At 36.9% G+C, this 21596-nt stretch overlaps 1 protein-coding gene and 2 pseudogenes across 4 annotated transcripts; 1 reads left to right on the top strand and 2 right to left on the bottom strand.

The window, feature by feature from the left end:
- Nucleotides 1-7757: 7757 nt before the first annotated feature.
- On the bottom strand, nucleotides 7758-9150 carry LOC110763354 (uncharacterized; annotated as a pseudogene).
- Nucleotides 9151-16652: 7502 nt separating this feature from the next.
- LOC148297714 (large ribosomal subunit protein uL29 pseudogene) lies at nucleotides 16653-17570 on the bottom strand (annotated as a pseudogene). Its single transcript, XR_015833448.1, has 3 exons — nucleotides 17495-17570; nucleotides 16912-17047; nucleotides 16653-16824 (listed from the first exon to the last, which is right to left on the bottom strand). The product of XR_015833448.1 is annotated as a large ribosomal subunit protein uL29 pseudogene (transcript).
- A 1033-nt stretch (nucleotides 17571-18603) lies between these two features.
- On the top strand, nucleotides 18604-20233 carry LOC110763357 (1,4-dihydroxy-2-naphthoyl-CoA thioesterase 1-like). Of its 3 annotated transcripts, none has more exons than XM_088246732.1 (4): nucleotides 18604-18982; nucleotides 19117-19308; nucleotides 19473-19609; nucleotides 19968-20233. In XM_088246732.1, exons 1-4 carry the CDS (start codon nucleotides 18830-18832, stop codon nucleotides 20050-20052), a joined length of 567 nt encoding a protein of 188 aa, XP_088102858.1. In that variant the 5' UTR covers nucleotides 18604-18829; the 3' UTR covers nucleotides 20053-20233. The 3 variants fall into 3 exon arrangements, with proteins under 3 accessions (XP_088102858.1, XP_088102859.1, XP_021821814.1); XM_088246733.1 differs by lacking the exon at nucleotides 19968-20233 and adding an exon at nucleotides 19798-19942 and having other exon boundaries at nucleotides 18605-18982; XM_021966122.2 differs by lacking the exon at nucleotides 19968-20233 and having other exon boundaries at nucleotides 18606-18982; nucleotides 19473-19743.
- The last annotated feature ends 1363 nt before the right edge of the window (nucleotides 20234-21596 follow it).

Raw genomic sequence — 21596 nt, 5'->3', positions numbered from 1 at the left:
GGGGATAGTGATTGGTGAAGTGGACTCAGGAGTCTCAGAAGTCATTTCGACTGCTTTGTTTTTGAGCTTTGCCTGTGCCCTAGTTTCCACCATAAGTTTTGACAAGTATCCCACCGGGCGTGCCAAAAGTGTCTGCCGCGCAGATCTCACGGCCTGGGTTTCCTGGCCGAAGGGATATACGTTGACACGTGGCTTCCTGCTTTTGGGTGCGGTGCGTTTGTGAGCGGGCGTGCCAGCACGGTCTACCGTGCGTCGAGAAGTTGATGTGGATGGAAATGGTTGAGTGGTGCGCCTGTTTGGACTCGTCTTCTAATCAAACGATTGTAGCCGAGAGAGGAACTAGTCTCGGCTGTTAGGTTCACGGCCTGAGCTACAAGGCCGTTTAGTGATGGTGTTGGTGGGTTTTTGGGCGGTGCTCCGGCGCGCTGCTCAGGGAACGACGGTCGTATGATATATGGGGTGAATGAGCGAATAACAAGGATGATGCTCCGGCGCCTTGAAAATCAAGGGTCGTATGATATATTGATGAATGAATTTTCCTTACAGTCTAACACTACTCCTAGGAAAATAAGTAAAGATATTGAAAGTGCATTACAGGAAAATATAAGTTGCTCCGTGGGAGGCTTTGGTTTGGTGTTTGAACCTTTTGAAAGTAGTCTTGAGCCTTGTATTTATAGGAAGAGTTCCTGGAGGAGTAATCGAGGCTGAAATCCTGCATAGTGGAGTCTGATTAGAGCAAGTGGGTAGTCCAATCGATATCTGGGATCGTGAAGTATGGTGGTGTGACCCCATAAATCCTGGTGAATCTCGGCCGCCGCCTTGATCGTGGGTTCCTGCGCCTCTGGCCATGGGGACGCATTTATTGCTCTGATGGCTGGTGACCTACTCTCTCAAGCTGCAAGAATTCTTGTGAGAATGTCCACGTCTAATCACTTTTTCCTGTCGCCAAACCCTGACTTCAGTCACTTCCCACCTTCCCTCATGCATTAAATGCTTATTCGTGGCCAGTGGGTTTGCTGCAATAAACAGAGGCATTACTTCATTAAATGAAGCATGGGACCCTGCTATCACGTGATGATTTGATTCTGATATCATTGGCCGTGATTTTGTTCGGCCTCGGCCTCGGCCTATTATCGAGGCCGAGATGATCATGCCTTGGCAACGTTCCTTTTGTCCCCAGGTAGGTAAAACAACTTGGTGAAACGCTGCGTTTGAGCAAATGCCAAGGCCGAGAAAAGGGGCTCCTTCGGTCAGTTCATGGCCGAGATTTATTAGGCACAAACACTCTCTCTCTCTCTCTCTCTCTCTCTCTCTCTCTCTCTCTATATATATATATATATATATATATATATATATATATATATATATATGAAATAATTGGGCAAAAATAAAACTAGATTTATACGAAACTCCAATTCTCAATTTGTGCGTTGATCCTTCTTATCTTTTTGGTTGCAAAGGGTGCAACCTGAGACTGGAAAATTCAATGCTTTCCAACTCCTCCTTTAGGCCGCATGTTACAAATTGTTGTCATTTCTCAGTGTGTTTTTTTAGCTTTCTTCCCAATTTTGTTTTAATTGGTATTCTTTCTTAATTTTGATTTATAAACATTTTGCAGGTAACTTCCGGAATGCAAAAAATGGCAGCGTTTGGCGAATGTAGCGCCGAAGGAAATTGGTACGAAAGAGAAAACTCCAATTGACTACTTGCGTAATCTTTCTTGTTAATAGTGTGAATTATATGACAAAACAAAGAAATTTAATTTGGGAACCCAATTTTAGAGTTTTCACATGTCTAAATTGAAGTGTTTTTATAAGTGAAAGCTCATCATAGAAAAGGTATAGAGTTATGTAAGTTATCGTAAACTCATGTTTTCATACTCTCTCTCTCTCTCTCTCTCTCTCTCTCTCTCTCTCCATAAACCTGGCTTTTGGATGCACTGTTCTATTTCTAATTGAAGCTTAATATGCTTTGGAAATTAGATTCTTTAAAGTGGGTTTTTCTTCAGGGTATTCTGAAAGCAAAACCCAACAATCTCAGCTAACATTTTTTTTTTAAAGAATTACATAAATTAGTGGTATGTTTCTGCTATTGAGTCAAGTTTTATTTTTGGGTTTTCCTAATAGGTAGTAGTTTCTATGACATGGCTCTTCTACTCTGCAATCACCACGCTTCATTGTAATCTTGAATACTCCATTATTTTAATTAGCATTGGCAATTGGAAATTGAAAATTGGCTATGGTTTTCTTGTGCAATCATTTTTAGGAAGATGAATGCCCAATGTGGTTTTTACAAGGGCTTCCTAACACAATGGCTATTGTTCGTATATCCGGAATGGAGCTCAGTATTTTGGGTTGCCATTACCATTTCAAAGATTGTATTGCTAAATCGGTAAGTGTATGGTTCAAATGTGATGTTCATGATTGGTATTGGTTGCTGTGATTGCTGTAACTGCTATACATTGGTTGCTTTGGCTAAGGATTCAGGAAAAGAGCAGTTAAGAAAAGTGCATTTTTGTTGCACTGAAATATGTGTTTTGAGATACCATCATAGTGTTTAAATAATCTCTCTCTACCTCCCTCTCATTTGCTAGAAAGGGGTATGCTCACTTGGACTTTTCATGCATACTTGGTGAGATTCTCACCTTCTTCTGAGAGCCTAATATTTAGGAGCTAACATTTGTGTACTTTACAAGTTATAAATTGAGCTAAACATATTACAAAATATTTCAGGTGAAGTGTCAGCAATTGACCATTAAGTGGCTCAATCAATTGACCATTAAGTAATAATTTTTTTTTCGTCAATTCAATGTGGCTCAATCAATTGACCATTAAGTAATAATTTTTGTTGAAAGTTTTAAATTTATATTTGTATCAACAATCATATGTTTGATTTTATTGAATTTTTTTAATTAACAATATATGAATAATTGGAGATAATCAACGAAGTTCAATTTTATTCCCAATAATTCATTGGGTTAAATTAGTAGTAAATCACGAAAGTTATATTCAGTAATTTATGCCAACAAACCTACCTAACGAACACTAAGCGACTCGTTTTTCGGGTAAATGATGTTGTCCGTTGACCAAATTACCCAACGAACTCCATGATTTCCTCAACAAACACGGTATTTTACTTCGAGGACGCAAGGGGTGCGCTTGTTGAGTAAAGTTAGTTGTTCCTCGGGAAATTGGACCAACTAAAATATTTTATCAAACAAACACGCTATTTTTCACGCGAACGCAAGGGGTGCGTTCATTGAATAAAGTTGGCCGTTCCCCTGGAAATTGGACCCAACTAACTTAACTTTTCAAACAAATGGGCTATTTGTTCACGCGAATGTAGGGATTGTGTTTGGTGAGTAAAGTTGCCCGTTCCATGGAAATATGGGCCCAACTAACTTACTTTTTCAAACAAATGGGCTATTTGTTCACACAAACGCAGGGGTTGCGTTCGTTAAGCAAAGTTACCCGTTCTTCGAAAAAATAGACCCAACTAACTTACCTTTTCAAACAAATGGGCTATTTGTTCATGCGAACGCAGGGGTTATGTTCGTTGAGTAAAGTTGCCCGTTCTCCAAAAAAAATGGGCTCAGTTAACTTACTTTTTCAAACAAACGGGCTATTTGTTCATGCGAAGCAAGGGGTTGCATTCCTTGAGTAAAGTTGCCCATTCCCCGAAAAAATGAGCCCAACTAATTTAGTTTTTCGAACAAACGGGCTATTTGTTCACGCAAACGCAGGGGTTGCGTTCGTTGAGTAAAGTTTCTTGTTCCCCGGAAAAATAGACCCAACTAATTTACTTTTTCAAACAAACGGGCTATTTGTTCACGCGAACGCAAGGGTTGCGTTAGTAGAGTAAAGTTGCTTGTTCTTCAGAAAAATGGGCCCAATTAACTTACTTTTTCAAACAAACGGGCTATTTGTTCATGCAATCACAATGGTTTGCGTTCGTTGAGTAAAGTTGCCCGTTCCCCGAAAAAATATACCCAACTAACTTACTTTTTCACACAAACGGGCTATTTGTTCACGTGAACATAGAGATTACGTTTGTTGAGTAAAGTTGCTCGCTCCTCGGAAAAATGGGCCTAATTAACTTACTTTTTCAAACAAATGGGTTATTTGTTCACGCGAACGCAATAGGTTGCATTCGTTGAGTAAAGTTGCTTGTTCCCCAGAAAAATGGGTCCAACTAATTTACGTTTTCAAATAAACGGGCTATTTGTTCATCCGAACGCAAATGTTACGTTCATTGAGTAAAATTGCTCGTTCATCAGAAAAATTGGCCCAACTAACTTACTTTTTCAAACAAACAGACTATTTATTCATACGAACGCAATGGTTTCCGTTTGTTGAGTAAAGTTACCCGTTCTCCGAAAAAATGGGCCCAACTAACTTACTTTTTCAAACAAACAGGCTATTTGTTCACGCGAACGCAGGGGTTGCGTTCGTTGAGAAAAGTTGCATATTCCCCGAAAAAATTTGTCAAATTAACTTACTTTTTCAAACAAATTGACTATTTGTTCATGCGAACGCAATGGTTTGCGTTCGTTGAGTAAAGTTGCCCGTTCTTCTGAAAAATGGGCCCAACTAACTTACTTTTTCAAACAAACGGGCTATTTGTTCACGCGAACGCAGGGGTTGTCTTCTTTGAGGAAAGTTGCATGTTCCTCGAAAAAATGTGCCCAACTAGATTACTTTTTCAAACAAATGGGCTATTTGTTCACGCGAACGAATGGGTTACTTTCGTTGAGTGAAGTTGCCTGTTCCCCGTTAAAATGGACCCCATTAACTTACTTTTTCAAATAAACGAGATATTTATTCACGCGAACACAAGAGGTGCGTTCGTTGAGTAAAGTTACCCATTCCCCGGGAAAATGGATCACACTAACTTACTTTTTCAAATAAACAGGCTATTTTTTCAGGCGAATGCAGGGAGTGCGTTCGTTGAGTAAAGTTCGTTGTTCCCTGAGAAATTGGACCAAGTAAAATACTTTATCAAACAAACGCACTATTTTTTTTTAATGCAAACGTAGGGGTTGTTTGGTAAGAAAAAGTAAGAGTTCACAAGAAAGAAGAAGACATGAATGGGTGTTTTGTTTTGAGTCGAAGAAATTATTATTATTATTTTTTAAGGAAAAAGCGTATGGGTGTGATATATACTATTGTTAATTTAATTGGATCTTTCCCCTTATATTTTTCACGTGCTTCTTTTTTAAAACTATTTAAAATTTTGTTCCTATAATTAAAAGAGAATAAAATTACAAATATATTCACATAACTAAAACTCAAACCTAGGACTTGTACCAAGGGATATGCGCTAGAAACCAACTCCACTAAAATACACTTTTGTGTCAATGTGCTGCACATTGGAGTATATATACAGTCGTTGTCGTTATAATATTAATATATATTATATAAAGTAAAAAAATTTCGGGGGTCCTCAAAAATAGGGGGCTCTATGCAGTGGCGCAACTTGCACCATGCTAGGGCCGCCCTTGCCTACTAGTTCGGTTAATCCTAACTATCCCATATATGGGAGGACAGTAGGGAGCTCAAGAGAAACCTATGTGCACCATGTTCAAACATGGCTTACAAACTGCTCAGGTTACGTGACTTGGTATGACTATTGTATGAATCTAGATGGTTGCTCCTCATTGTTTGAACCTCATAGGAGCTCTTCATTTATGTAGATGGACACTAATCTAAATTGTAATCCAATGTTTAAACAAACTATGGATTTATGCATGGTTTATTCATTCCAATCAAAATTTTATTTTCAAACTTTTCATTAATGCGTATTACATACCACTTATATTTCATCATATGTATATCTTATTATTAGTAATTTTTGTGTTTTATTTGTTCAATACATTCATTGATAATGTACATAACATTTATGAAAATTTTACACCAAAATTACGTATTTCAATGCCTATATTTGTCATTTTTGTTAATTTTTTCCCGATACCTAAAACGATAAGGATATATTCCCCGAAATATCCGTAAATTGGAGGCCCGATATTATCTACGCAGCTGATATTTTAATCCTTGGCCTTACCTTTGTGAGGTGCAGAAATTGGATTCATCACTAACCATGTTAAGGGTAATGATTAAAATATCGATCTCGAGTATAAGAACCAGAAAAACCATTTGAGTTCCAAGAACTTGAAAAACCATTTGAGTTCCAAAAACCTGAAAAAGTTTCACTTGTTTATTAAATCTAAACTAGTTTGTGTACTTCCAAAAAGCAAGAGAGTGAAGTTTGTTTGTACAAATGGTAATAATTGCATATATAGGGTCAACTATTGCATAAATGGTATGCAATTGCATATCTTGGTTTACACAAGTCATTAAAAATGAATTTTATTCCAGTTTAGGCTTTAAAGAGACTACGCAATTGCACATCCCATGATACAAAAACTAGACAGCGGTGTGCAATTACCCTTTCCTCCATCTGTTTTATTTGCAATCAATCAACAACCAACATAACCAAAGGGCATTGGTTAATTTATGTTAATTCATTCTGCAAAGCTTCATAACTGATTCAGTTGCAAAACCAAGCTAAACCTAATAAAAAAATAAAATAATAAAATAAAAATTGAAATTGCAAACTAATTAAAATAAATATAATTACATACAATGATTGAAAATACAAAGTTACAACCTGCAAATCTATCCATTGTAACATGATATTTAGATCACAATAAGAATTACATTTAAAACTAAAAATACTCAAAATGAACTAAGTTATCTAGCACTTAGAAGATCACGAGCAACACAGTATAAGAAAACCTTTATGGGAAATCCATCCCTACTATATGACACTTTATGGGAACAACATATGGTGCATAACCATTTTCTCAAGTCCTCACTATATGGCACTTTATGGGAACAATGGTTGTTGTTCATTAAAAGCAGAAGACATCAGATTAAGAAATAAATAAAACTTCACAATTGAAAATCACCCTCAGGATGTTACTATGAAATTACTTGATTACTGTTAAATAACTTGCTGCTGGATCTTGTTCTTTAATGTAACCAACGGCAATAGACTAAACTAGCAAATATTTAGAAAACTTAGACACACAAGAATTATACTGGTTCGGCAGAACTTTTGCCTACGTCCAGTTGTGATTTCTCTAGGTAGAGAAATCACCGCTCCTTTGATTAATAATAGAGATTACAGAACTTTTGCAAACCCTAGAACTAATCTCAAAACTCTTGGCTGTCTCTGGCTGTTTTCTCTCCCTAAAATAAGCCTTGCCACACCCTATTTATAGATATAGAGTTGGCTTACATGTCCTAAGGCTGATTGAATTCCTATTCCTAAGTGGATTAGGAAATTACACTTATCCAAAACCAAATAGGCTTCTAGAAATCCAAACCTGAATTGAATAAGGAAAACTGAAATTCTTTCCTAATCCCTCTAGGACAAGAATACCTCTAATTTTCCTAAAACAATCCTAAACTAACTAGGACATATTTGACGAGCCAAAATCCTAACAATTACAAGATGTGGATGAAGCATTTGTGAATTGTTACATGAAAGAGTATCACTTGCGTACTCAAACCTTTTCCAAACATCCTATACATATCATGCATTTATCTGATACATCTCACATGGGAAAGAATGAACTCATTATAACACAATAGATTTCTACATGCCTATTCATGGAAACTATCCAACACCAATCCAGATTACCTGTTTATATAGCACCTGTGATACAGTTTTTTGAAATCAAGAGCACGCCAACATTACTTAATTGTCAACTCCAAATAAAAGAAAATCATAGAGCGTTTCGGTACACGGTACACTATCCACTAGAAGATCTGTAGATTGATAAATTAACCATCCACAAATGCCAAAACATCATGTAAGACCTAATATATTTTTAAAAAATAATTGAAGACATAAATAATAGGTTTTACTAGTCACTTGTAGGTGCCAAACTGGTAGAGGGAATGACCAAATTGAGAGCATGGAAATTAAAGCACTCAACAACTTGGGTTGTGTTTTCACTGGGCAACAATAGATGTTTGATACCACAGTTGAAGAAAACTATGAGCTTTAAGAAGTCAGCAAGAGAAAAAATAGTAGTTGCCTTGCACTGTCTTGAACCATATCCTGCCTTGCCCACCACAGAAAAGCACCCACACCAACAATTGCTACAAGCACTGCAAGGAGCTGGATGTGAAAAGGCATCAATTTGATTAGAGATATAATCCTACATGCTGATGTTAGAGTCAAAAATAAATGATTATATTAGACACAAAAATAGTATAAAACTACCAGTTTTTTTCAGAAATGTAAAGGAACTAAGATTTGTGAAAAGAACCCCAAATCAGTTGCTAAATGAAAGAGAGTACCCAAATGGAAACAATTGCATCCAAAATCCAACCAAGCTGCCCAGTAAATGAAATTTAAGTCAATCCAACAGCCAAAGCTAAATTACCCAGAACTCTAGCAGTAGCTCCGTCATCTTTCCCACCACCACCTCCACCACCATTAAACCCAAACCCCTGATTGAACCTCACCACAACCTCTCTTTTCTTCTTCTTCTTCTTCTTCTTCTCTAACTGGTATCTCAATGCTCTATTTTCTTTGATGACTAAGATGAATGAATTTTTTTTACAATAAAATGAAATCGTATGCTACGATTAAAAAAATATAATTTAATAGATTAGAGAACCTCATATTTATTTTTATTTTTAAAAAAGGACAAAGGAAAAATTGAAGGAAGAAAAATTCACAAAACCCAAACTTGATGCTCTAAATAAATTAAAAAATAAGAGAGAAAAAGCAAAGAAACAACAACCAAGAGAAGCCAGATGCGTGGGAGCTAAAATCTCCCAGCCAGATGCATGTGAATTGAAGTTGAATTTGAATGATGAAGAGGTATTGTCTTTGTCCCCAACGCTGATGGTGAAGCTTTGGCCTGAAATTTTGTTGTACCACATGAAAGTGATGAGGAGCTGCTTCTGGGTGAGAGTTTGGCTCTGTCTACCCACTTCCCCTTTCCCAGTCTCTACAATTCTCACCAAGCAAGAGACCCTCAAAGAAGAATCCACAAAACAGCACACAATCCCTCATTCCAACATCACTTAAATTCACACACACAGGCATGCACAGAGTTCTTTTTCTAAACATTTCTACTCAACTTGTGAACTATTTCAATAACAGAAAGCTGAAGATTTAGTAGATGAAACGCACCAATTCATTTCCCAGAATTAGAAAACAATGCAATAAATCCATGAAAATGAAAAGTAATCTATAAATTAGTAAAAAGGTCCCATTTGAGATGATGGATTCATATTTTCCTCAACATGAACACTCTAAATATTTCTCATAATTATCAAATTGACCAACTCACAATTCTCAAATTCCAATTTGATTGCTTTATGAATTTCCAATCCCACTACCTTAAATTTATCACAAAAGCCAAAATGAACAAGCAATAGAGAGATAATAACATACGGGCAATAGGAATTGGAGAAGATGGCAATCTTGTTGAGTAGATGACGTTCTGTACGAACGCCGAAGGCGAAGTCGAAGCTTCCGCGACGATGACGTTTCCCAACAATATCAGCGCCGCCGCCGCTGCTGCCGTGAACGCAGCACCACCCAACAACTCTAACGCATCTTCCCACGACGACACAACGATCGCAGGTCCGAAAGGCCGACGCAGCTCTGAGACGATTCAAGCGAGTCCGACCCGTCCTCTGCCACCGGTTTGCGCCGTCGAGACTATCCAGCTCCACAATACAGAGGAGTAGGACGAGCGACAGTTCAGAGCAAGTTGAAGAATGAGTGCGTGGTTTTTTTTTACTTCTTTTAACCTGTTACCCAAAACAGCTGGTTCCCATTGTTTTTAAAAAAACATCACGTGCTTATCATGTGAGTGGCTATACCAGTACGGCACCTTCTACAGTGCACCAGGTGCACCCATGCACCATTTGTCCTTTATGATGCTTCCAGATTTTAAAAAAAATTGGTTACCGGTTATACAAGTTATCAAGTTTCCACTTTTTGAAAATGCAATTGCATAAGGGTCATGCAATTATGCCCTTCCTGTTTGGCAATTGGCATATGATTGGATAGTGATTTACAATAGTTTGGATATGAGAGTACCATAACATTGTAAGAGGATCCTAAAACTTATAAGTTACAAGATTTGGGTAGCTGTTTACAAGTTTTTGAACTATGATTACAACATTAGGGTTCACCTAATCCATAGTATTGTAAACATCCGAGTTTACAAGTATAAGGACCCAATTTACCATCTGAATGTTCCCATTTACCCTAATATTGTACTACATGTCTTTATCTTTATAAATTACGATATTACAAGATAATGATGCATTTTACAATCAAATGGAACATAACTGTCCAAAATCGAGTAAAATAAGACCTTAATATAGTAAAAGTTTGTGTTTACACGTATAATGACTCACTTTACTTTCCTAATGTCCCTAGTTACCTTAATATTGTATTAAACGTCATTCTCTTTGTAAATTACGATATTACAAGATTAAGGATGGGTTTTACAATGTTCTGGAACATAACTATCCATAAAAGAGTAATACAAGACCTTAGTATTGTAAACATCCGAGTTTACAAGTATAAGGACCCAATTTACCATCCGAATGTTCCCATTTACCCTAATATTGTACTACATGTCTTTATCTTTGTAAATTTCGATATTACAAGATTAAGGATGCATTTTACAATCACATGGAACATAACTGTCCAAAACCGAGTAAAACAAGACCTTAATATAGTAAACGTTTGTGTTTACATGTATAAGGACTCAATTTACTTTCCTAATGTCCCTAGTTACCTTAATATTGTACTAGACGTCATTCTCTTTGTAAATTACGAAATTACCATAATAAGGATGTGTTTTACAATCTCCTGGAACATAACTATCCTAAATAGAGTAATACGAGACCTTAATATTGTAAACATTCATGTTTACAATACTAAGGACCCAATTTACCTTCCGAATGTTCCCCTTGACCCTAATATTGTACTACATGTCTTTATCTTTGTAAATTTTGATATTACAAGATTAAGGATGCATTTTACAATCTTGTAGAACATACTTGTCCAAAACGGAGTAAAATAAGACCTTAATATAGTAAATGTTTGTGTTTACACGTATAAGGACCCAATTTACTTTTTCAATGTCCCTAGTTACCTTCATATTGTAATACATGTCCTTCTCTTTGTAAATTACGAAATTACCATAATAAGGATGTGTTTTACAATCTCCTGGAACATAACTATCCTAAATAGAGTAATACGAGACCTTAATATTGTAAACATTCATGTTTACAATACTAAGGACCCAATTTACCTTCCGAATGTTCCCCTTGACCCTAATGTTGTACTACATGTCTTTATATTTGTAAAGTACGATATTACAAGATTAATGATGCATTTTACAATCATATGGAACATACCTGTCCAAAACGGAGTAAAACAAGACCTTAATATAGTAAACGTTTGTGTTTACACGTATAAGGACCCAATTTACTTTCTCAATGTCCCTAGTTACCTTCATATTGTAATACATGTCCTTCTCTTTGTAAATTACGAAATTACCATAATAAGGATGTGTTTTACAATCTCCTGGAACATAACTATCCTAAATAGAGTAATACGAGACCTTAATATTGTAAACATTCATGTTTACAATACTAAGGACCCAATTTACCTTCCGAATGTTCCCCTTGACCCTAATGTTGTACTACATGTCTTTATATTTGTAAAGTACGATATTACAAGATTAATGATGCATTTTACAATCATATGGAACATACTTGTCCAAAACGGAGTAAAACAAGACCTTAATATAGTAAACGTTTGTGTTTACACGTATAAGGACCCAATTTACTTTCTCAATGTCCCTAGTTACCTTCATATTGTAATACATGTCCTTCTCTTTGTAAATTACGAAATTACCATAATAAGGATGAGTTTTACAATCTCCTGGAACATAACTATCCTAAATAGAGTAATACGAGACCTTAATATTGTAAACATTCATGTTTACGATACTAAGGACCCAATTTACCTTCCGAATGTTCCCCTTTACCTTAATATTGTACTACATGTTCTTTTTTTGAAAAAAGGAATGCATGCACGTTTGCACTTTGAAACTTACGGTTTGTCAATTGCATTCATTTGTTTTCAATTTTCAACTCACTGTTTGGCTATTGTATTATTCTTGGTCAGTTTCTAATTTACCGTTTGTCAATTGCATTATGCTCTGTCAATGTCTTAGTGACTGTTTGTCAATTAAATTATTTCCTTTTCCTCCTGGGCGAGCCAATCTATCAGTGGCCTGTCCATCTTATGGTAACTTCCTTTCAAATTAACTCATTCATTCGATTCACATACAACAATAGACGATCATATTTGACATCATTATTGTTTGTACCAAAAATTAAATTTTTGCCTAAAATGGAAGATAATTTGCCATGAACATCAAAATGGCCAAAATATGGCTAGAATCAATTTCCAGCGCTCAAATCAATTTTCGTTCTTCATGAGAGTTGTTCATCTCTATGTCTACTGCACCATATCCAAATTTCGGTATATTTGGACAAATTTGGAATCCTAAGAGCTGAAAACACCAGAAGCATACCAACAACAGCGAAAGCTGAAAACAGTGCAATTCTGGCCTAATTATGGCCCAATTCTGGCCAGCTTCCAGTCCTCAAATGAACCTTCGTCCTTCATGAAAGTTGTTCAGTTAGATGTCTACTATGACATATCCGAATTTGGCGTCATTCGGATAAATGTGGGATCCTCGCGACATCAAACATCAGAAGCATACCAGCAACAGCGATGCACGAAAACAGTGGCAATTCTGGCCTGATTCTGGCCCAATTCTGGCCAGGTTCCAGTCATCAAATGAACATTCGTCCTTTATGAAAGTTGTTCAGTTGGATGTCTACTACGACATATCCGAATTTGGCATCATTCGGATAAATGTGGGATCCTCGCGACATCAAACATCAGAAGCATACCAGCAACAGCAAAAGCTGAAAACAGTGGCAATTCTGGCCTAATTATGGTCCAATTCTGGCCAGCTTCCAGTCCTCAAATGAACCTTCACCCTTCATGAAAGTTGTTCAGTTGGATGTCTACTACGACATATCCGAATTTGGCGTCATTTACACAATTATTGAATCTTCACAGTATTAATCATGATTTGTGTTCGTGACAGCAGTCTGTGACGACCAGTCAGTTGCTAAATCAGATTTTCTACTGCTCAACTAGAATTAAGTTCTTCATGAATGTTGTTCCTACTTACGTAGAGATCAAAATATCCTACATTTGCAGCATTGGATCAATCTAGCATCCCCAGTTTATTATGCATCAAGGCATGTTCAGAGAAGAAACTCAGTGGCTGCAAATAACGGGTGAAACAATTATATACTACGTTTATAGCATCAAACAAGTTACATAAGCTTTGGGGTTAGAAAACTATGTCGAACGGGAATTGAAATCCTATGGAAAACCAAGCCAAAAGGGATGAAAAAAGGCATGGATGCACGTTTGCAATTTCAAACTTACGGATTGTCAATTGGAGTATTCTTGTTCAATTTTCTGCTCACTGTTTGTCTATTGCATTATTCTTTTTCAATTGCCCACTGACTGTTTGTCGATTGCATTATTTCCTTTTACTCTTAGGTGAGCCAATCTATCAATCCCCTTTCCATCTTATGGTAACTTCCTTTCAAATTAACTCATTCAATCCATTCACAGAGACCAATGGACGATCATATTTGACATCGTTATATAATTAATTTATAGCATCAAACAAGTTACATAAGTTCACATCTACCACAAAATATATAATCTCACTTATGAACGTATACCACAAAGACAAAATACTCATAATACAATTTATGTTTTCTTCCTTAGCCTTAGCCGCTTACTAATAGGGCGTGGTTCTGGTTTCGGCAAAGTTGTCTTGTATTTTTGTGGTGATGCTTTGCCTTTCCCTTTAATTGCAGCTGCTTTTTCTTTGGAATGCACCGCCCCTCCTTTACATTTTGTTTTCACCACAACTCCTTTTCCTTTTGTGTTAGGGGGTGGTAACTTGGTTGTGGTCTCCTCCACCACATTTTGATATGCTACAAATATCATGTCATTTGCATTACAATTAATAAATTCTATCTAGTGTTTTTCGAATGAGTCACAAACTTTTCAACATCAACAATATGCCCAACATACCAAAACACAGAGAGAGAGAGAGTGAGAGAGAGAGAAATGCAACCAGATTATCATAAATTTATATATTGCAGACCCGAAAAAGGGCCACACCATAGAAAACCAATCATCTCAAAAGAAAGTAATTGTAATGAATGTATTGCCTATTTCATTACAAAAATGCAAGGCAACAAATATAATGTCGCATAATCTAATTGCAATAACAGATTAGTCAGTTGGTAATTGCATTATGAAAATGCTAAAATGTAAATGTATGAATTAAAGAGTGAATTAATGCACATGGAACTAAGACTAAGCAGAATTCAGATAATAGATGATGCCTTAAATAATCTATAATGTTTAATAACATATATAATGATGAAAATTTAAAACTCACATACATGAAGGGTAGACAATCCTAGGATAGTAAGCATGAGAGAGGAGGTAATAAGCAGGGCTTCCTATGTATATGTACACATGATGAATGAAAATCAAGCAATTCATAGAAAATTACAGCACTCTTTCTGAAATACAACACCAAGTGAACATCCAATTGTCAGTTAGTAAGAGAAGGCACAAGGTCAGCAAAAAATTAGAGAGACTAAAAGGAAACTAAAGAAACTAACAGAGGCTTTTATTGTTTGGTTGTTATGTAGCTTTCATTAAAACCCCAAAAAAGAGGCAACCTTCACACGCATTTAGTAGAATACTGACAAGAAGAAAAAAAAAATCAATCATAACAAGCTTCCAAAGATTATATTCATAAATCAATGGGGCTACAGGAGGATGAGAAATCCGCACAACCCATCCCACACGACCAAGACTACAAACAAAAGCAAAAAAACCACATAAAAAAGAAGAATCCGGGCTAAACAAAGGCAAACAAAGCAACACTCCAGAGCCCAGAAAAAAATAAATAAATAAATAAAGAGACTTAAGACTGCCATCATAGCACATTCAGGAATCTGAATACGAAAACAAGATGCAACTTGTAGACACAAGAACCAACTCAGAAAAAAAAAATCAATTGGAAAAGAAAAAAAAACACCAAAAATTGATGAATGCAGCAGTAAACTCAAAATTAAACTAACATTACCAAATCTACATCTAGTTCAACACTAATATGAAATCCTCACATTGTCTCCAAATTAATGGTCAAAATACAAATTAAAAAGTTGAAAACCTGCACAGACCATAGCCCAATATTAAAACCTAAAACTTACAATATAAATTAGAAAACTCAAACCTTGAATAATTAAAATTATCTTTTGGCATAGGGAGTGATGCCCATAAGGATGCCCATTACTAAACTTTCTGGCTAAGATGGTTTCAGTTTAACAAAATTGAAACCCTAAACTTTCTATTTCAAAGGATGCCCATCACTCACAAATTTGTGCCCACTTAGTTTGGTGCTCGTATCTAAGAGAGAGAGAGAGAGCAAGCCAAAGCTATAGAGAAAGAGAATCAAGTGAGGGACGGAGAGTGAAGGCTGAAACGATTGAGAGAGAGAGAGAGAGAGAGGGAGACTAGGGGTGGGCACGGTATGAGATGACATGGGATGGAGGTCATCCCGAATAGAGGAATTGGTACGGGATGACACGGGATGGGAGTTTTTGAAAACACGTTCAAATCATACCGGACCCAAACGGGATCGGTATGATTCGGTATCAATGTTGATACCGTAAATAATCTGCAAATTTTCAAGTTCAATCAAATCTGAAAATCAAATGGCTGTTACAAGAGTCCAATCAAATCTGCAAATTTTCAAGTTCAATCAAATCTCATATAGGCTTTTACAAGAGTTCAATCAAATCTGCAAATTTTCAAGTTCAATTAAATCTGAAAATCAAATCTAATAACAAACAAAACAATCAATCAAGAGTTCAGGTTCAAGGCATGTCCCTTTCCCTTTGGATCTACACCAAATGTGTTTGTACTGGTGGCAGCAGCTTCAGTACTTGCATATTCTGCAAAAAATAAATCCACACATGTTCAACACTCTCAAATTAAACCGTCTATTTAATATTTTTGTATTGGTTGGAAAGAATTTAACAAACTAAGTGCTTATGGCCTAAAATTTTTAATGATAGTAAATTAATGCACAATTTATCTGCTTATGAGAAAACAAACCATGTGGGCAAACTGGTGTAGGGAAGGACAGTTGTGAAAATAAGGAATATGGTGAGAAGTGAAATGCATATTTGCTTAGATTCATCCTTGAATACAATTCAGCAAGTAAATTCGGTCTCTTAGATACCATTTTTTTTATAACATTTCTCACAAAAACTAGATTGGGTAAGCGAATTCAACATAATTAAATGAACTCATCCACAACAAAAGAAATGATTATTACATGGCTCATGGGCAGCATCCAAATAACTACGCAGCTTAATATCAACGAACTGAAATGGGTTTAACTGGGAATGAAAAATTAATAGTACCTAATGCTTGGTCAAACGCCTTCTGATGGCCCTGGTCTTCTTTGGGCGCAAATCCAGAGGAAGAAACTTCTTGTTCTTGTAGACTTCCCTTAGAGCCGCTTTTTGCTTCTGGGAAATCACTGTCAACACCTGTGCTATTGAAAGCCTCACCACCTTGCTGAAACCACAAACACAAAATTGTAAAAAGAATTCATAAATCAACAATTCAACATATAAAAATTATAGAGAGAGAGAGAGAGGGTACATTTTGGAGAGCTTGTTGGGAGCTCCACCGATGACCTTGGCGACTCGGAGGAGGGCAAGCTCTGCCTTCAGATCCTTCAGTTGACCCAAAAGCTCTGCCTTTGTCTTGTTTCTGAGCTCGTGGACCTTGATCCTCGCTTTTTTACATAAAAAAAAAAGTTCACAACAATGAAAAATTAGAACGACCCAGATTCAGTTGAAGAAGATAGATATATTATGAAATATGAATACCTGAGAAGGACCATGAGATATAGAGATTACAGAGACAATTAGGGAGAAGAAAGAGAGAGATACCTGAGAGGAGATGAGCTGTGTTCGTCGCTCTGTCTCGTCGTCACAGAAGGAGGAGAGGAGCTGCTGTGGAAGGAACTCGAAGGGAAAGAAATGAAAAACCCCAACCCTAAACTTGAAATGTCTCTTACTGAGAGAGCAAGTATTTTTTATTGGTTTTACCTACAGCAACCAATTTAACCGGTAACCAACAATCAACGCTTTGGATTACCCCACATGCCCCAGCTACTCATCCAATGGTCTATAATAAATGGCGCATCAGTGCGCCTTGCGCATTGTAGAATTTTCCATACCAGTACAGCCAATGCACCACAGAACTACTCCCAAATTTGATGACCGGATAAAAGAGCTAAGGCCATCTCCAGCCATAGGGCTAAATGTAGTCCAGGATTAAATTTAGCCCCCCAAAATATTAATTTTTTAAAGAATAGTGCAGGGCTAAATTTTTTCATCTCTAGCCATGCAGGGCTATATTTTAGAATCCTTCATATTTTATTATTTTGAGAAAAACTATGGTACAATACTCATACATTCCACAACTATATATTGTTTAATTTAATTAAACTACTATATTTGGGAGATGGCCTCATGACCCAAATTTTTTTATAATTTTTTTAAACAACACCAAACATCTAAAAACGTGAAGACATTTAAATAAATATAAAAAAAAAGGATGGGTTCAATGTTTCAGCTCCAACGGTCATCAATAAGAATTTTTTATAATTTTTTTTAAAAACAATACTTGAAAGATTTGAGGGTCTGACCGCATTTATTATTATTATTATTATTATTATTATTTAAAAAAAGGAGTGGGGTAGGTCTAACCCAACAATCATTTACCAACAGTTTTTTATACTTTTTTTTCTCATACAGTACGAATTGCAACATTCAAAAAGGTCTAGCATGCTTTAATGGGGTTCTTAAAAAGCACATGTATGGGTCCCACTAGAAATTTGGCCTAGCCCAAAGCTGGGCTATATGTGGCCTGGTTGGAGGGCTAAAGGACCAAATATAGCCCTCCAAATTTGGCCAAAATTTTGTTTAGCCCATGACTGGAGATGGTTTTTGTATTATTTTAGGGCTATATTTGGGATATAGCCCATGGCTGGAGATGGCTGGAGATGGCCTAAGGTGAGGAAAGGACAATGATGGGCAAAAATGGACAGATGACAATCACATATGGTAATGTGTGAACACGCTTAGCATATCGTGATTGGTTGGGGCAATTCCACCTAACCTCCTCCAGCAATGTAATATGTGAATTGACTAAACTACCCTTCCATTCATGCCTGGAAAAAGAACAGAATTGGACAGTGGACCCTCCAAACAAACAAAGGATGCCATGTCACCACCACCAACCAAAGACCAAAGCGTTTGTCATATGATCTCCATTGCAACCAAAGTTTACCAGAACATAAAAAGTCTTCCCACCCACTCACATCCAGGAAAAGCCAAACAGCACCCAACAATAATGGGAATTGAATTTCTTTGGCTCTATCATCTATACACAAAGCAAACCAACAAAGGCCTGAGAAGGAAACTAAAAGCATATAGATAGATATAGACCACATCTCTAACAAAATATACACTGATAGTCTATATATATATATAGTCATATTGATATAGATATGGCTTCCCAGTCCCAATCCCAGCCACCACCGTCACCTCCGTCAAAGACAGCGGCCTTGGATCCTACCCTTCATGAATTTGGGTTCGAGATTGAAGAGGTAACCCCCAAAAAGGTCTCCGGTCACCTCCATGTCACCCAAAAGTGCTGTCAGGTCATCATCTTCTTTCTTTCTTTCTATCTTTCTTTGTTTGTTCATATGATGAATCTTTTTCCTGCTGAAAGTCTAAAAGGAAGATGTTAATTAACGAAGTAATATGACTAACTGTTCTTTGCTGCTGAGACCAGCCTTTCAAGGTGTTGCATGGAGGGGTATTAGCTCTCATAGCTGAGGCTCTGGCTAGCATGGGAGCCCACCTAGCATCTGGTTTACAAAGGGTGGCTGGGATTCACCTCAGCATCAACCATTTGAAGCGTGCTGAGCTTGGTGACCATATCTTTGCTGAAGCCACGCCTGTCAATCTTGGCAAAACCATTCAGGTTCCTCTGCTCCTCATCACCACCATCGCAATCCCACCCTCCTTGTCTTCTTAATTATAATCCATCTTTCATCTTTCATCAATGTTTCGTTTTAATTACTTAATGGAATCAATAAACGGATATTATATTATTCAAAGTTGTTTTGGTTTGGCAATTTTGGGTAGGTTTGGGAGGTGTGGCTGTGGAAGATTGATCCTTCAAACTCAAGCATCAAATCCTTAGTATCATCATCAAGAGTTACTCTTTTATGCAACATGGCAGTGCCAGAGCATGCAAAAGATGCCGGTGAAGCTCTCAAGAAGTATGCCAAATTATAAGTTTTCTTGTACCCTATTCATCTTCAACTATTTTTGTTGTTGAAATCAATGGAGAAATAAAAAACGCTTTCATTTAATTAGCATTTTATAATATAAACAACTATTTCACACTCAAGATGAGGTTAACTATAAGCATTTCTGCCATGTTTGCAATGTGTTCTGCACTAAACAGAAGGAACTGCCTGAGCCTACTACTCATCCTCTTTTTAGCTTGATAAATTGTTGCAAATTGAAGATGCATCAAGATTGGTTTTGTTCTCTCAAACATGTGTTTCGTGAACAAAACTGTGTTGTTGATGTTTTGGCTCACATGAGTCATGATATGGTTCCTGGCTTTCATAGATTTGAGCTGGCGCCTCCTTGTGTTTGTGGAAGCCTTGTTGCTGAAGTTTGCAGCCTGGCTAGGCCTAGAGTAGTGGCTGTTTAGTTCTTTTTGTTCTGGCCTATTTTGGCCCCTATCTCACCAAAAAACTCAATGGGCCTGACTGAATTAGATATATTCAATTAAAATAGACATGGATCTAGTCTATTGTTTGATGAGCTTAATTGTATCACAGACTATATATATTCAATTAAAATCAACATGAATCCAGTCTATTATTTGATGAGCTTAATTGTATCACAGACTGGTTAGGACTCAAATTTTTATATAGGATACCAGTCCAGCATATGCTGGATTAGAAACCCAAGCAGAGACGTGGGTTTCAAAGACTAACGAGTTTTCGTTTCTTCTCTTCGTCTTCTCTGCTGAACGTGAAGTCCCTCAGCCTGCGTGCCTCCCTCTTCTCTCCTCTGCGTCATCTATGCTATATTCTCTCCTCTCTCCTCTCTCCTCTCTCCTCTCTCTTCTTCTCTCATCTCTCCTCTCTCTTCTTCTCTCATCTCCTCTCATCTCCTCTCTCTTTTGGTTTTTTTTAACTGATTCTCTGTTCCGGTTTATTTGGCTCTCTCTTAATATATATATATATATATATTTTTTCTTAATTTGTGTTAGATATTGAGATGTGTTGACGACGTTGAGTGCTGTGATTTCTTTCTTTTTGGGTTTGATTTCACTTTTCGTTGAAGATCTTTCAGATCTGGTATTGGGATTCCAGAATTTGCATCATTGATTTTGGGTTTGAGAGTTATCTTCTTGGTTCGATTAGGATTTTTCATCTGGTTCTAGGCTTTCTGCCAAAAAAAATGAGGTTTTTTTTTCAATTTGAGGAAAAAAGTTGGAATTATTGTTAACTAATTTTTTTTTTAATATAAAAATAAAAAAAGCTAATTTCAGTCTGTTGTTTGGTGAAAAATGAACAGAATTGGACTTAAAACTTAACCAGTCTAAGCTAGTCCAATTCAATACTTCAAAGCCTATTCTAACCGGTCTAAGCCAATCCACCAAATGGAGACCAAAGTCCTTAAGTTTAATTAACAAAACATATTAAATATGTTCTTGTTCAATACACTTCAATAAAAGGTAAAATATGATATTAATTGCATTCCTTCTTATAAATATGAAAACGAATTGTGATGATGTGGTGTGTTAAATGTTAAAATATGTGATAATAGGGTGTGGGTGGGTGTGACCATATTTATGTTCCATGTAAGTAGGCCTCATCATTTGGCCCGCGGGCTCATGGGCTTACGGGGGCCCGCCCGGCCCATTGAAAAAAAGCCCGGCCCGGCCCGTTATGGGCTTTGAGAGGGCCCGGCCCGCTTGGGCTTGGGCCGGGCTTGGGCTTGGGTGTTTGAAGCCCGGCCCGGCCCATAGGCCCGGCCCGATTAAGCCCATGAAAGCCCGGCCCGGCCCGCCCACAAAAGCCCGGCCCGTTAGGCCCGCATACATATATAATTATGTATAAATAAGGGTTTAGGATTAGGATTACATCACTTGAATGACAAATCCCCCTCTTTAATTTTTTTTTGTGTGTTACTTGTTATAAAAATTGTGTTTGTTTCCATTGAATTCTACTCATTCCTAGTTTA

The sequence above is a fragment of the Prunus avium genome, chromosome 1, assembly GCF_965620075.1.
Source record: "Prunus avium chromosome 1, drPruAviu1.hap1.1, whole genome shotgun sequence".
Lineage (NCBI taxonomy): Eukaryota > Viridiplantae > Streptophyta > Magnoliopsida > Rosales > Rosaceae > Prunus > Prunus avium.
The sequence above is the reverse complement of the archived record's forward strand: the minus strand, read 5'-3'. Positions and strand labels throughout refer to the sequence as shown.